The sequence below is a fragment of the Pseudorasbora parva genome, chromosome 8, assembly GCF_024679245.1.
Source record: "Pseudorasbora parva isolate DD20220531a chromosome 8, ASM2467924v1, whole genome shotgun sequence".
Classification (NCBI taxonomy): Eukaryota; Metazoa; Chordata; class Actinopteri; order Cypriniformes; family Gobionidae; genus Pseudorasbora; species Pseudorasbora parva.
Genome location: NC_090179.1, coordinates 22,573,141 through 22,585,705, shown reverse-complemented (window position 1 = coordinate 22,585,705; position 12,565 = coordinate 22,573,141). Strand labels below are relative to the sequence as shown.

Here is a 12,565-nt window from a genome sequence, read left to right as displayed (position 1 = left end):
TTTATTCATCTTTGTTAACGTTAGTTAATACAAATATAATTGTTACTATAATCAATATATTAGTAGGCTAATTTATACTGGGGGGGGGGGGGGGGGCTGGTAATCCCTACGTTATGGGGACAAAATGTCCCCACAAAGATGGCAATATCCTTAATCCTTGTCCTTGTGGGGACATTTTTAGGTCCCCATGAGGAAAACATCTTATAAATCACACTGAAGGAGTTTTTTTGAGAAAGTAAAAATGCAGAATGTTTCCTGTGATGGGTAGGTTTAGGGGCAGGGGCAGTGTAGGGGGATAGGATGTACAGTTTGTACAGTATGAAATCCATTACGCCTATGGAAAGTCCCCATAAAACATGGAAACCCGACATGTGCGTGCGTGTGTGTGTGTACATTATGTTAGTTAATATATAATATTTTCATTGTTTGTTCATGTTAGTTCACAGTATATTAACTAATCTTAACAAATACAACTTTTGATTTCAATAATTTAATAGTAAATGTAGATAATAAATAATATTACCAGTAAAAAATGCTGTAGATGTATTGTTCTTTCTTAGTTCATGCTAACTAGGTAACTAATGTTAATAAATTAAACCTTGTTGTAATGTGTTATCAGGAAATTTGCTGTTCTTATGACTGATACTAAATATGCCTCTACATATGTAACAAATGAACCTTTTCATCTCATATACAGATGATATAACTCCAGTAAAGGTTGTGTGTATGTTTTGATTAAACCTATGCTTGTAAACCTATAAGCTTGTACAGATTTATATTTTAAATGTAGTTGTTTTTAGATAATAATAATTATAATAATTATAATTATAATGTTATGAATAACAGTTGTTTTCCAAGAATGACATGGAAATCAAGTTGGAGGTGAATTTCAACCACTTTTGAAGAAAAATAGACAAAAATAAAAATAGACAAAAACAGTAGTTAAATTAAATAGTTGTGCTTCTTATAGTAATACTTGTAAAGTCACTTATACAATAGTACAAATTTATTATAATTTTCTATTAATATTTAAAATAAAATATAATAATAATAAATATGTATAATATTAGTAGCCTAATATTTATACTTATCCACAAATATTTTCTATTAAAAATATATATTTTGTATTGCCAGTAGGCATTAATTAAACACGATGCGTCTAAATATTTGGTGCTATAGGGTTCTCATTGGTGCAAATTGGATCTACCTTGATTTAAGCTTACAATAGTGGGTGTGACTGACACATCATATCAAAGTTCACATGCTATAATAGATCATTTAAATGTATCATTTATGAATATCTACCATCAGAATGTCTCTGCCGGACAGCAAGGGGCGCTGAACAGTCTCCGAGCACCCGCATTTGAGACAGTGTGTCTAGGTAGCTCATAGGTTTTAAGACACAGCCCTGCTCGCTCGTATAATAATTGAGGGATTTCTTTCTTCATGAATACGACAAAGACTGGCAGTCTCCATGCGTTAAATCTCGCTGAGCAAAAGAGGCAGAGAGACACCGGCTGCAGCCCATCCGCCCCATCCAGTAGAGCAGCGCACATGATTCTCTCCTCCTGCTCTTAAAAACCTTCACCAGCATCCTCTGGAAGAGATGACAAGCCACTAGATGTGTGCTTTCATATCGACTGTTCTCATCGGATAGCCACACGCGCACGTAAGAAGAATTGTTTTTTTTTCCTTTTTTTTTTTTAAGCAATAGCCTATGTCAGACACTGCACAATTATATTAAATTGCATTAATATCGCTTTAAAATGGATATATCGCGACTTCTTTATTGATTGTGCTTTCCCTTTGGGCGTGTTTAAATAACTTGAATATTTGAATCAAAATTGCGTTATAGCCTAGCCTACTTCTTTATTGTTAAGCAGTAAGCGCAAATGTTTTTAATATTTTAATAGCCTATCATATATTGTCAGTTGGATAAGCAGACGGAAATGTAAATTTCCAGCAGCTTATTTACATATAGCATATGCAATAGCTATTTTCTTAACAAGCTGGAAAAAAAAACGTTGTCTAAATTCAGAAAGACAAAAAATCTTTTTGGGGTGATATTAATAATAAATAACTCATCTATCAAAAAAAAAATTCTAAACAATTTTCCAGATACATACAGTCCCGGGTGTAGACATGGAGCTGGAGCATTTCGACGAACGGGACAAAGCACAAAGATACAGCCGTGCGGGTTCACGGGCGAACGGCCTCCCGAGCCCCACGCACAGCGCCCACTGTAGCCTGTACCGAACCCGGACCTTACAGGCTCTGAGCTCCGAGAAGAAAGCCAAGAAGGTCCGGTTCTACCGCAATGGAGACCGGTACTTCAAAGGGATTGTGTACGCTATCTCCAACGACAGATTCAGGTCTTTCGACGCTCTGCTCGCAGACCTCACCCGCTCCCTGTCAGATAATGTAAATCTGCCTCAGGGGGTCCGGACCATTTATGCCATTGACGGGTCGAAAATTGCTAGCATGGAGCAGCTGGTGGAAGGTGAGCCTGGGTGTCAGTATGTTTAGGGGCTCCAGTGTCTTGTATTTCTTGGCACGTGGTGCTGTGTCTTGATTTGGAAAGTTTAGGTCCATACGAGGACACCGTGTCAAAAATGTTAACTACCTCCCTTTTTGAGAATATCTAAACTCTTAATTGTTAGTAAATCATGAATTAATTGGGATAAAATGTCTCTTGTTAGGAAAGGCACTCAGCAGATTATTGCAGAACTGAAAGCAGCTTGAAAATGAAAGTGCAAAGCATGTAGGCTACTGAACTAAAACTTTTTTTCATAGTACAAAATGTATTACAAAAATGTTTTTGACTAAAAGTGCTAGAAAATTAAAACTATAGCCTGTCAAACCAAGTTCCAAATTGGATGTTGATATCACAAAATAAAAATTACCATAGTGCAGCAATGTCAAATTTCCAGGAATAATTTTAAGTGTTTAAGCTTTCAAATGATACCTAATTTATGATTAGGTAATAAAAGTTAACAGGCTAATCTTGTTTTGGAACATAATATCTAGTCTAAAGTGATCATTAGCTTTCCAAAGACCCATTTAAAGCTGGGATGACCTACCAGATGCTGGTTTATTGCTGGTCCTAGATGGTCTCCACGCGTGCACAAGCAAATTGGCCAGCCAATGAACACCTACAAACCAGCTATCTTTAAAACAAGACTTTTCAGTGGTGCATTATCATCTTTGTGATAGCTTAAGCAATAAAATAACATAAGAAATGTCCTCTGTCCTAATCAAACTCCATTAAGCACATAATATCTTTACAGTGTGCACAACAATCAGAGAATGTGAGAAGTCATTGTATTTCCTTGTGTTTATATCCAGGGTCTCTGACTCCACAAACAGAGCATTGTTATACAGTACTGAACAAGGATCAAGCTCAAATTGTCTGTGAGCAAATATACCAGAATGCCCTGTGATTTAATCCGTTAATCGTTTTAAAATGCTCATTAATAGTTAATATTTTCTACATCTCCATGCCACTCCCTTTCTCTGTGTTGGCCAATACACCTGAGATATACCCGAGAGCTGAAATCATTAAATATAAGTTGGTCCTTCAATTATTTGTTAAATGACTTTGATTAGATTACAACGGTATCTTTGCTGCTTTTTTTATGTAGGACACTGATTTGTTCATTCTCAGTGCTGCCAGGTGTAGAATGAATGTAAATGAGAGTTAGAGGGGGTTTCAGTCTCAGCTGGGCACTTAACCTTGACTGTGTGACCTCTCTGTCATTATGAACTATTTTTAGGAGCTTATATGTCCATTGACTGTCTTAAATCACATGTGGGCAAATTTATGAATGTCCTTATATAAAAAATAAATTAAACAATGATGTTATCTTCTACTCATTTTGTTCCAAAACCATATGACTTTCTTTTTTTGTGGAGAACCTAACTAGGGATAGTTCACCCAAAAATGTTAATTCTGTCATCATTTACTCACCCTCACTTTGGTCCAAACCTATATGAATTTTGTTCTTCTGCTGAACACAAAAGAAGATATTTTGAAGAATGTGGTTAACCAAACAGTTGATGGACTCCATTGACGTCCAAAAAAAACTGTCTGGTTTCCAACATTCTTCTTCACATATCTTCTTTTGTGTTCAGCAGAATGTGTGGAAGAATGTGGTTCATATATTATAAGTATTCATAAGTTTTCCAAAGCAAGACAAAATCATTTTATGACGAACAAACCAAAATTGAAGTCAGTACTTAACTCTTAAAAATAAAGGTTCTTTAGATCCACGAAGAACGGTTACCATCCATGGAACATTTCCTTTGCTAGGTTCTTTCGATTTTTAAAATGTTCTTCACAAGAAACTGTTCACTGAAAGGTTCGTTGCGGAACCAAATATGGTTATTTTATAGCATTGCTGCAAAAAAACGCCTTTTGAAACCTTTATTTTGAAGGATGTTGGTGAGTTTTTATGAGAGAAATATCAATGCCTGATTCATGAATGAATTAAATAAACAATTTAAAACATAAATATTTCTGTCAATCTTGCTGAAGTGGTTTACGAAAGCAGCATGATTGGTTCATTTCGGAATACAAATTATTTGATTCTCACTGATATCCACTGATTATTTCTGTTATTTTGTTTTGTATTACAGGGGAGAGCTATGTGTGTGGATCAATTGAGCCTTATAAGAAGCTGGAATACACTAAGAATGTCAACCCCAACTGGTCGGTCAACGCCAGGACCGTTGCATCAGCACGAGCGCCCACCTCTCTGGCCAGCGCCAAAGCCGGGTCCCTAGAAATCAAGGATAACAAGGATTTCATCCGACCCAAACTGGTGACCATAATCCGCAGCGGGGTAAAGCCTCGGAAAGCCGTGCGCATCCTTCTCAACAAGAAGACGGCCCACTCGTTTGAGCAGGTTCTCACAGATATCACAGATGCCATCAAACTGGACTCTGGAGTGGTCAAGAGGCTTTATACGGTGGATGGTAAAATGGTAGGTACAGTGGCCATGTCATTTAAGTTGATCATTTAAAGGGGGGGTGAAACACTCAGTTTCAGTCAATCTCATGTCAATCTTGAGTACCTATAGAGTAGTATTGCATCCTTCATATCTCTGAAAAGTCTTTAGTTTTATTATATTTATAAAAGAAAGATAGGCTGTACCGAGTCTTTTCGAAAAAAGTCTGAAATCTTTGACATCCTCAAGCGTGGAAAAAAAAATATTACCCTAATAAACCATGGCTATCAATCAGATTCAACTAATACAGATATGATCCAGAATCAGATCCAGAGGCTGAAATAAATTGAACAGGAGAAGCAGCAACAGCAGGACGTCTGTCTCTGTGGTATGTACTGTATTTAGTGGCCTGTGTGTCAACATTTGTGCGTCTTTACTCACAGTTTATGAGGACATGATTCGGTTTATGGACTATTGTATGCGACTAAACCTTAGCAGTAGCAAGCAAAATGGTTTTGCACGTCAGACTAGTGTATAGAAAAACGTCTCGGTTACGTATGTAACCCTCGTTCCCTGAAGGAGGGAACGGAGACGTACGTCAGAACTGAACCGACGAATGGGATCTTACTTTAGAGACCAATCCTACTTCGAGCATCTAACAACGAGCCAATGAAATTTGGCATGCGATCACGCATTCCACGCTCCGCCCCGCAGCGCGGGTATAAATAGGAAGTGGAATGGTAGATCAGCGCTTTTCCTACTGAGGAGCCGAAAGGTGACCGGACTCCCAGCGGAAGCACAGCATCTGGCGACGGGACGTACGTCTCCGTTCCCTCCTTCAGGGAACGAGGGTTACATACGTAACCGAGACGTTCCCTTTCAGTCGGTCACGTTCGACGTACGTCAGAACTGAACCGACGAAAGGGATCCCTATGGAAAACGCCAGGATGCTGGCCCTTCCAGCGTCCTGCTTGAGCGCACTGCACCGTCTAGTATGGTACGGAAGTCAGGGCTCCAAGCAGGGAGTACAGTCACTGCTGTTTCTGCAAGACCCACTCAGAATGACTATTGGATAACGCTGGGAAAGCGTGCCTACCTCGTACTTGAGAGAGAGGGTACGCTGCGGGGCCACGTCCTTCAGGGAAGGAGAGGTGGCAGAATACACATAAGGACTAACCTGGCAGGGTAGTGCAACATATGGCAGTCTCTGGGGTGGTTCCAGCCTGATTGAAGGGGGGAAAGAACACGCCCAGAGACGACAGAGCGGGCTCTGTCGAGGGAAAGACACGGGGCTAGCCCGAAGGGTAGCTGATACCGTGGAAGAATACACATATGGGGTTGCCGTGAGGGAACCGCTACATATGGAACCCAGCCTACAGCCACGTTTCACAAGCATACGGGTGCAGGCCTGGCGTCAGACGGTCCGCAACGTCTGACACCGGAGGGGTGACGGAGGAGCTCGACAGGGTTAGCCGGTTTCCCGGGGAACACAACTGGAGACAATAGACGCACGTATCCGGCCCAGAGGGCGGGAGTGGCGTTTCGCAAGCCGACACTTAGAACGGGCACTTAGCGCTCCTGGCCACTGGGGGCGAGGACGCGGGAAGATACCGGCTCTACACGTAAGCTATAGAATCTAGCAAACGTGTTAGGTGTCGCCCAGCCCGCAGCTCTACATATGTCTGTCAGCGAGGCGCCTTGCGCCAGCGCCCAGGAAGAAGCAACACTCCGAGTGGAGTGAGCTCTTACACCGAACGGGCAAGGCACGTCTTGGGACTGGTAGGCCAAGACTATAGCATCCACTATCCAGTGGGCTAACCTCTGCTTGGAGACAGCCTTTCCCTTCTGCTGGCCTCCGTAACAGACGAAGAGTTGCTCTGAGGTCCGAAGGCTTTGGGTCCGGTCAACGTAAGCGCGAAGAGCGCGGACCGGACACAACAAAGCCAGGGCTGGGTCTGCCTCCTCCGAAGGCAGCGCTTGCAGGTTCACCACCTGATCCCGGAAGGGAGTGGTAGGAACCTTGGGCACATATCCGGGCCGGGGTCTCAGGACAACGTGAGAGTTACCTGGCCCGAACTCTAGGCACGATTCGTTGACCGAAAGTGCATGCAGGTCCCCTACCCTCTTGATCGAGGCCAATGCCGTCAGGAGCACTGTCTTCATTGACAAGATTTTCAACTCACAAGACGCCAAGGGCTCGAAGGGAGGGCTCTGAAGTGCTCGGAGCACTAGAGCTAAGTCCCAAGAGGGTATCGAGGATGGACGAGGAGGATTTAGTCTCCTCGCACCTCTGAGGAACCTGACGATTAGGTCGTGCTTCCCCACGGACTTACCTTCTACTACATCATGGTACGCTGCTATTGCTGCAGCATATACCTTGAGGGTGGAGGGAGACAGCCTTCTCTCCAACCCATCTTGCAGGAAGGAAAGCACGACACTGATCGAACACCTTCGGGGGTCTTCCCGGCGGGAAGCGCACCACTCAACGAACAGGTTCCACTTCAGAGCATAGAGGCGCCTCGTAGAGGGGGCTCTAGCTGAAGCGATGGTATCTACGACAGCTTGTGGTAGTCCATCTAGAACCTCCGCGTCCCGTCCAGGGACCAGACATGAAGATTCCAGAGGTCTGGACGCGGGTGCCATAGCGTGCCCCGTCCCTGAGAAAGAAGGTCCTTCCTCAGGGGAATCGGCCAAGGAGGGGCTGTCGCGAGGAGTGTGAGTTCTGGGAACCAGGTCCGGTTGGGCCAATACGGCGCAACTAACAAGACCTGCTCCTCGTCCTCCCTGACCTTGCACAGAGTCTGTGCAAGAAGGCTCACTGGGGGGAACGCATACTTGCGTAGGTCCCGGGGCCAGCTGTGCGCCAGTGCATCTGTGCCGAGGGTACCCCCGGTCAGGGAATAGTACCACTGGCAATGGGTCGAGTCCGGAGAGGCAAACAGGTCGACCTGTGCGGCTCCGAACTGGTCCCATATCAGCTGGACCGCCTGGGGGTGGAGTCGCCACTCTCCCGGAGGTGTCGGCTGACGAGAGAGCTCGTCGGCTGTCTGGTTCAGCACACCAGGGACATGAATGGCCCGAAGCGACCTCAGCTGCTTCTGACTCCACAGGAGGAGGTGGCGGGCGAGTTGGAGCAGACGACGGGAGCGTAGACCACCCTGACGGTTGATGTACGCAACGGCCGTGGTGCTGTCCGTACGGACCAGTACATGCTTGCCACGCAGCGGCCCCTTGAGGCGGCGGAGTGCCAGATGTACTGCCAGTAACTCGAGGCAATTGATATGCCAATGCAATTGCGGCCCCGTCCACAGACCAGCAACTGCATGCCCGTTGTACGTGGCCCCCCAGCCCGTGGTGGAGGCATCCGTGAATAGCACAGCATGCCTGGACACTTGTTCTAGGGGCACCCCGGCCCGGAGAAACGAAGTGCTGGACCACGGGCTGAAGGTTTGGCGGCAGTAAGGAGTCACTGGGACCCGGTACTGACCGCTCTGCCACGCCCACCTCGGGACTCGGCCATTGAGCCAGCGTTGAAGCGGTCTCATATGAAGCAATCCGAGCGGCGTGACCGCGGCTGCAGATGCCATATGCCCCAGGAGCCTCTGAAAGAATTTCAGTGGGACCGCTGTCCTGCTCTTGAACATATTCAAGCAGTTCAACACCGACTGGACTCGCTCCTCGGTGAGGCGCGCCGTCCGGTTGACCGAGTCCAGCTCCATACCGAGATAAGAGATCCTCTGTGTGGGACAGAGTTTGCTCTTCTCTCGGTTGACCCGAAGGCCCAACTGGCTGAGGTGACTGAGCACCAGGTCCCTGTGTTCGCACAACTGGTCCTTCGACTGGGCTAGGATCAGCCAATCGTCGAGGTAGTTGAGAATCCGAACGCCGCGTTCTCTGAGTGGAACAATGGCTGCCTCCGCGACCTTCGTAAAGACGCGGGGCGACAGGGACAGCCCGAAGGGCAGGACCTTGTACTGATATGCTTTCCCCTCGAACGCAAAGCGTAGGAACGGTCTGTGTCGAGGGAGAATAGACACATGGAAGTACGCGTCCTTCAGGTCGATCGCTGCAAACCAATCCTGGGGACGGATGCATTGGAAAATGCGTTTCTGCGTCAACATCCTGAACGGGAGCTTGTGCAGGGCCCGATTCAGAACTCGCAGGTCCAGGATTGGCCGTAACCCACCCCCTTTCTTGGGCACAATGAAGTAGGGGCTGTAAAACCCCGTCTTCATATCGGCTGGAGGAACCGGCTCGATCGCGTCCTTCGCCAGTAGGACCTCGATCTCTGACCGCAAGACTTGAGCATCGCTGCTTCGCACGGAGGTGAAGAGGATGCCCTTGTACTTGGGTGGCCGGCGTGCGAACTGAATCGCGTAGCCGAGTCTGATGGTACGGATGAGCCAGCGAGACGGCCTGGGGAGACCTAGCCAGGCCCCCAGAGACCGTACAAGCGGGACCAACGGCACCACAGACGTGCCCGGGGTGGGGCAGCGAAGCGGAGTACTCTGGCCCGACTCGGGAGGCCCGGAGGCGGCCCGTAGTGTTGCCTGAGCACTCCTGGTTTGGACAGAGAGTGGGTGAGAAGGCCCGGGGGCGTCCTCGGAGCCCACTCTGCTGTCCACTGCCCGGAGGCAGGGAAGTGAAGCACTCAGCCCCGACCCGGAAGGCCCGTGGGCGGCCCGGAGTGTTGACTGAGTGCTCACAAGAGAGGCAGTGTGTGGGTGAGAAGGCCCGGGGGCGTCCTCGAGGCCCACACAGCTGCCCCCTGGCGACGGGAGGGTAGGAAAGGAGTGACAAGGCCCGTGGGCGTCGCACACTGCCAACCTGACCCTCTTGGGGCCCAGAGAGAGAGGAAATTGCTCTTTTGGTGAAAATGTGGGTACCGCTGGACTCCGGAGAGCCAGCGGCAGAGATGTTGTGACCAGTGTTGCCCCCCCGGTCCTCCTCCGGGGGGGTGGGAGGGATGCGGACATCATCTCCCTCAGAGCAGCTCCTCTTCTCCCTGGGCTGCCCGTCTCAGGGCCGCTTCCCCTTACGCTTGCCGGCAGGTTTGGCGGGCCCTTGGACGGGTTGGGCGGCCCCCTTGCGTCCGGCGCCCTGCTTCGCGGGTGGAGGCTGCTGCTTGGGCTTGGCAGGGGCGGAGGCGGACGCTGGAGGACGCCCTCGGCGACGAGCAGACTGGGGGGCTGCCCCGGGCGGCTGGGTGGAGGCAGCAGCGGGCCGCCGGGGCAGGATGTTTTTGATGGCCTCCGTCTGCTTCTTGGCCACCGAGAACTGCTGGGCAAAGTCCTCGATGGCGTCGCCGAAGAGGCCGGCCTGACAGACAGGGGCGTTTAGAAACCGAACCTTGTCCGAATCCCGCATGTCTGTCAGGTTCAGCCACAGGTGGCGTTCCTGGACCACCAAGGTGGACATCGCCCGACCCAGGGAGCGGGCCGTGACTTTCGTCGCCCGGAGGGCGAGGTCCGTCGCGGCTCGCAGTTCCTGCATAACTGCCTGGTCGGAACCACCCTCGTGCAGTTCCATGAGCGCTTTGGCCTGGTGGACCTGCAGGAGCGCCATGGCATGCAAAGCTGATGCAGCTTCTCCGCAGGCTGCGTAAGCCTTGCCCGTCAAGCCGGACGAGAACTTACACGCCCGGGAGGGGAGACGCGGGGCGTGCCTCCAGTCCGCAGCGGTCTTAGGACACAGGTGCATCGCAACCGACCGCTCGACTGGAGGGATCCCCTCGTAGCCCTTAGCTGCACCACCATCGAGAGTGGTGAGGATGGAGGAGTCAGTCGATCGCTGGCGTACGCTGTACGGCGCTACCCAGGACTTCGTGAGCTCCTGATGCACTTCCGGGAAGAAAGGCACCGGGGCGGGACGCTGAGAACCAGCGCGACCCGTCCCGAGAAACCAATCATCCAGCCGCGAAGGTTCGGGACGTGGTGGAGGGTTCCACTCAAGCCCGACACTTGCGGCGGCCCGGGCAAGCATAGCCGTAAGTTCCGGGTCAGACTCGGGCAACGCTGTCACACCCGAAGGGGGCAACGCAGCCGAGTCTTCATCCTCGGAACCCATTAGCTCATCCCCCGATGCAGCAACCGACATCTGGTCCTCCGCCGGAGCCCCAAAAGAGACGACTGGCGCTCCACGTGGGAGGTCAGCGCGCCCTTCCGGAAGCTCCACCGGTACAGTGGAGGGGGGAGGGGCCCGAGGAGCCGTGAGACCCGTCGGGTTTACCCTGACCGACACCCTCAGGTCCCCACCAAGGTCATCAGCCAAAGTAGTAGCCCTCTGCTTTGCAGCTGGAGGACCACTAGATCGGGGGATGGACGATGGTGTTCCACCTCTTCTGAGGTACTGGAGACGGGACCGCAACACTGCAATGGACATATTCCCGCAATGGGAACATGTCTCATCCACGAACGCAGCCTCAGCGTGCTGTGCGCCCAGACACGAGAGACAACGAACGTGTCCGTCAAGCGGGGACAGAAATCGACCGCACCCAGAATCACACGGCTTGAATGACATCTTGAAAAAGACGCAGGGTCAAACCGTGTTGCTCTTTTGTGAATGGAAGTTTTGCTCTTTTAGTGCTGAAGCACTCAGGGAGATGACCGCGGCTCCACGCAGTTCGATAGTGCAAGCCTGCGTGAGCTCTCAGTGATATGTATGTGTGAGCGCCCAGCGAACCAACTGTAATGTGTGTGTGTAAGGAAACGCTCAGCGAACCAAAGCTCTTTGTACACTCTATCACTGAAGTGGACGGTCTCTCGCTGACGCGCCGTATCACCCGCACTGGCAAACTCTTTCACAGGAATATTCACGACTCGTAGTCAGAAAGCTCTTCGTAGAAACAGCAATGAAGACTGTTCGGCTCCGAAGTAGAAAGCGCTGATCTACCATTCCACTTCCTATTTATACCCGCGCTGCGGGGCGGAGCGTGGAATGCGTGATCGCATGCCAAATTTCATTGGCTCGTTGTTAGATGCTCGAAGTAGGATTGGTCTCTAAAGTAAGATCCCATTCGTCGGTTCAGTTCTGACGTACGTCGAACGTGACCGACTGAAAGGGAACAATGGAATAACGTTAGCGCATTTTAATGAAGAAGCTCGCTTTGTGTGAACAGAGTGCCAGGTTATGTTTGGGGTGGTTTTACAATAAACAAACAGACACCTATAGTGGTCAGCTAAAGAAATGTATTTAAACACACACCATAGATCGCATGCTCCATTGGTAAATTAATTATATATGATCGTGTTGTTTACTGATGTTTACTTCCGCAACGATAGCCAACAACATAGACATTTGAAGCAGTTTTAGTCAACGCCTGCTTCCAAAGCAGGACCGTGAACCTTAATCGATGGGACCGCTCCGTCAAAAACACACTTCTTTTGTGACTTTGTTGATTTGGTGAAGTCCTGTGACAGCAGTGAGTGCAGCATTTATAGGTGTGTATTTGCTCTCGCTTTGGTCGCTCGCGCGCGCACCCTTCCGGGAGAAGAGCCCGTACAAGGAAATTCTGCCCTGTTGACGTCAAGCGGACCCATACTCAAAGAAAACTTTCCGAATCTTGTGAGAAACCAGAAGGAGTATTTTTGACACAGAAATACTCAATCAAACGTCCAAAT

At 48.9% G+C, this 12,565-nt stretch overlaps 1 protein-coding gene across 2 annotated transcripts in view; it reads left to right on the top strand.

The window, feature by feature from the left end:
- Positions 1 to 1,356: 1,356 nt before the first annotated feature.
- Positions 1,357 to 12,565, top strand: part of dclk1b (doublecortin-like kinase 1b) — a 53,215-nt gene continuing 42,006 nt past the window's right edge. For both annotated transcript variants that reach the window (XM_067450416.1, XM_067450417.1), the window contains exons 1-3: positions 1,357 to 1,669; positions 2,119 to 2,500; positions 4,636 to 4,982. In XM_067450416.1, the coding sequence (XP_067306517.1) occupies positions 2,143 to 2,500; positions 4,636 to 4,982 (705 nt within the window). In that variant the 5' untranslated portion in view covers positions 1,357 to 1,669; positions 2,119 to 2,142. The remainder of the gene's footprint in view (positions 1,670 to 2,118; positions 2,501 to 4,635; positions 4,983 to 12,565) is intronic.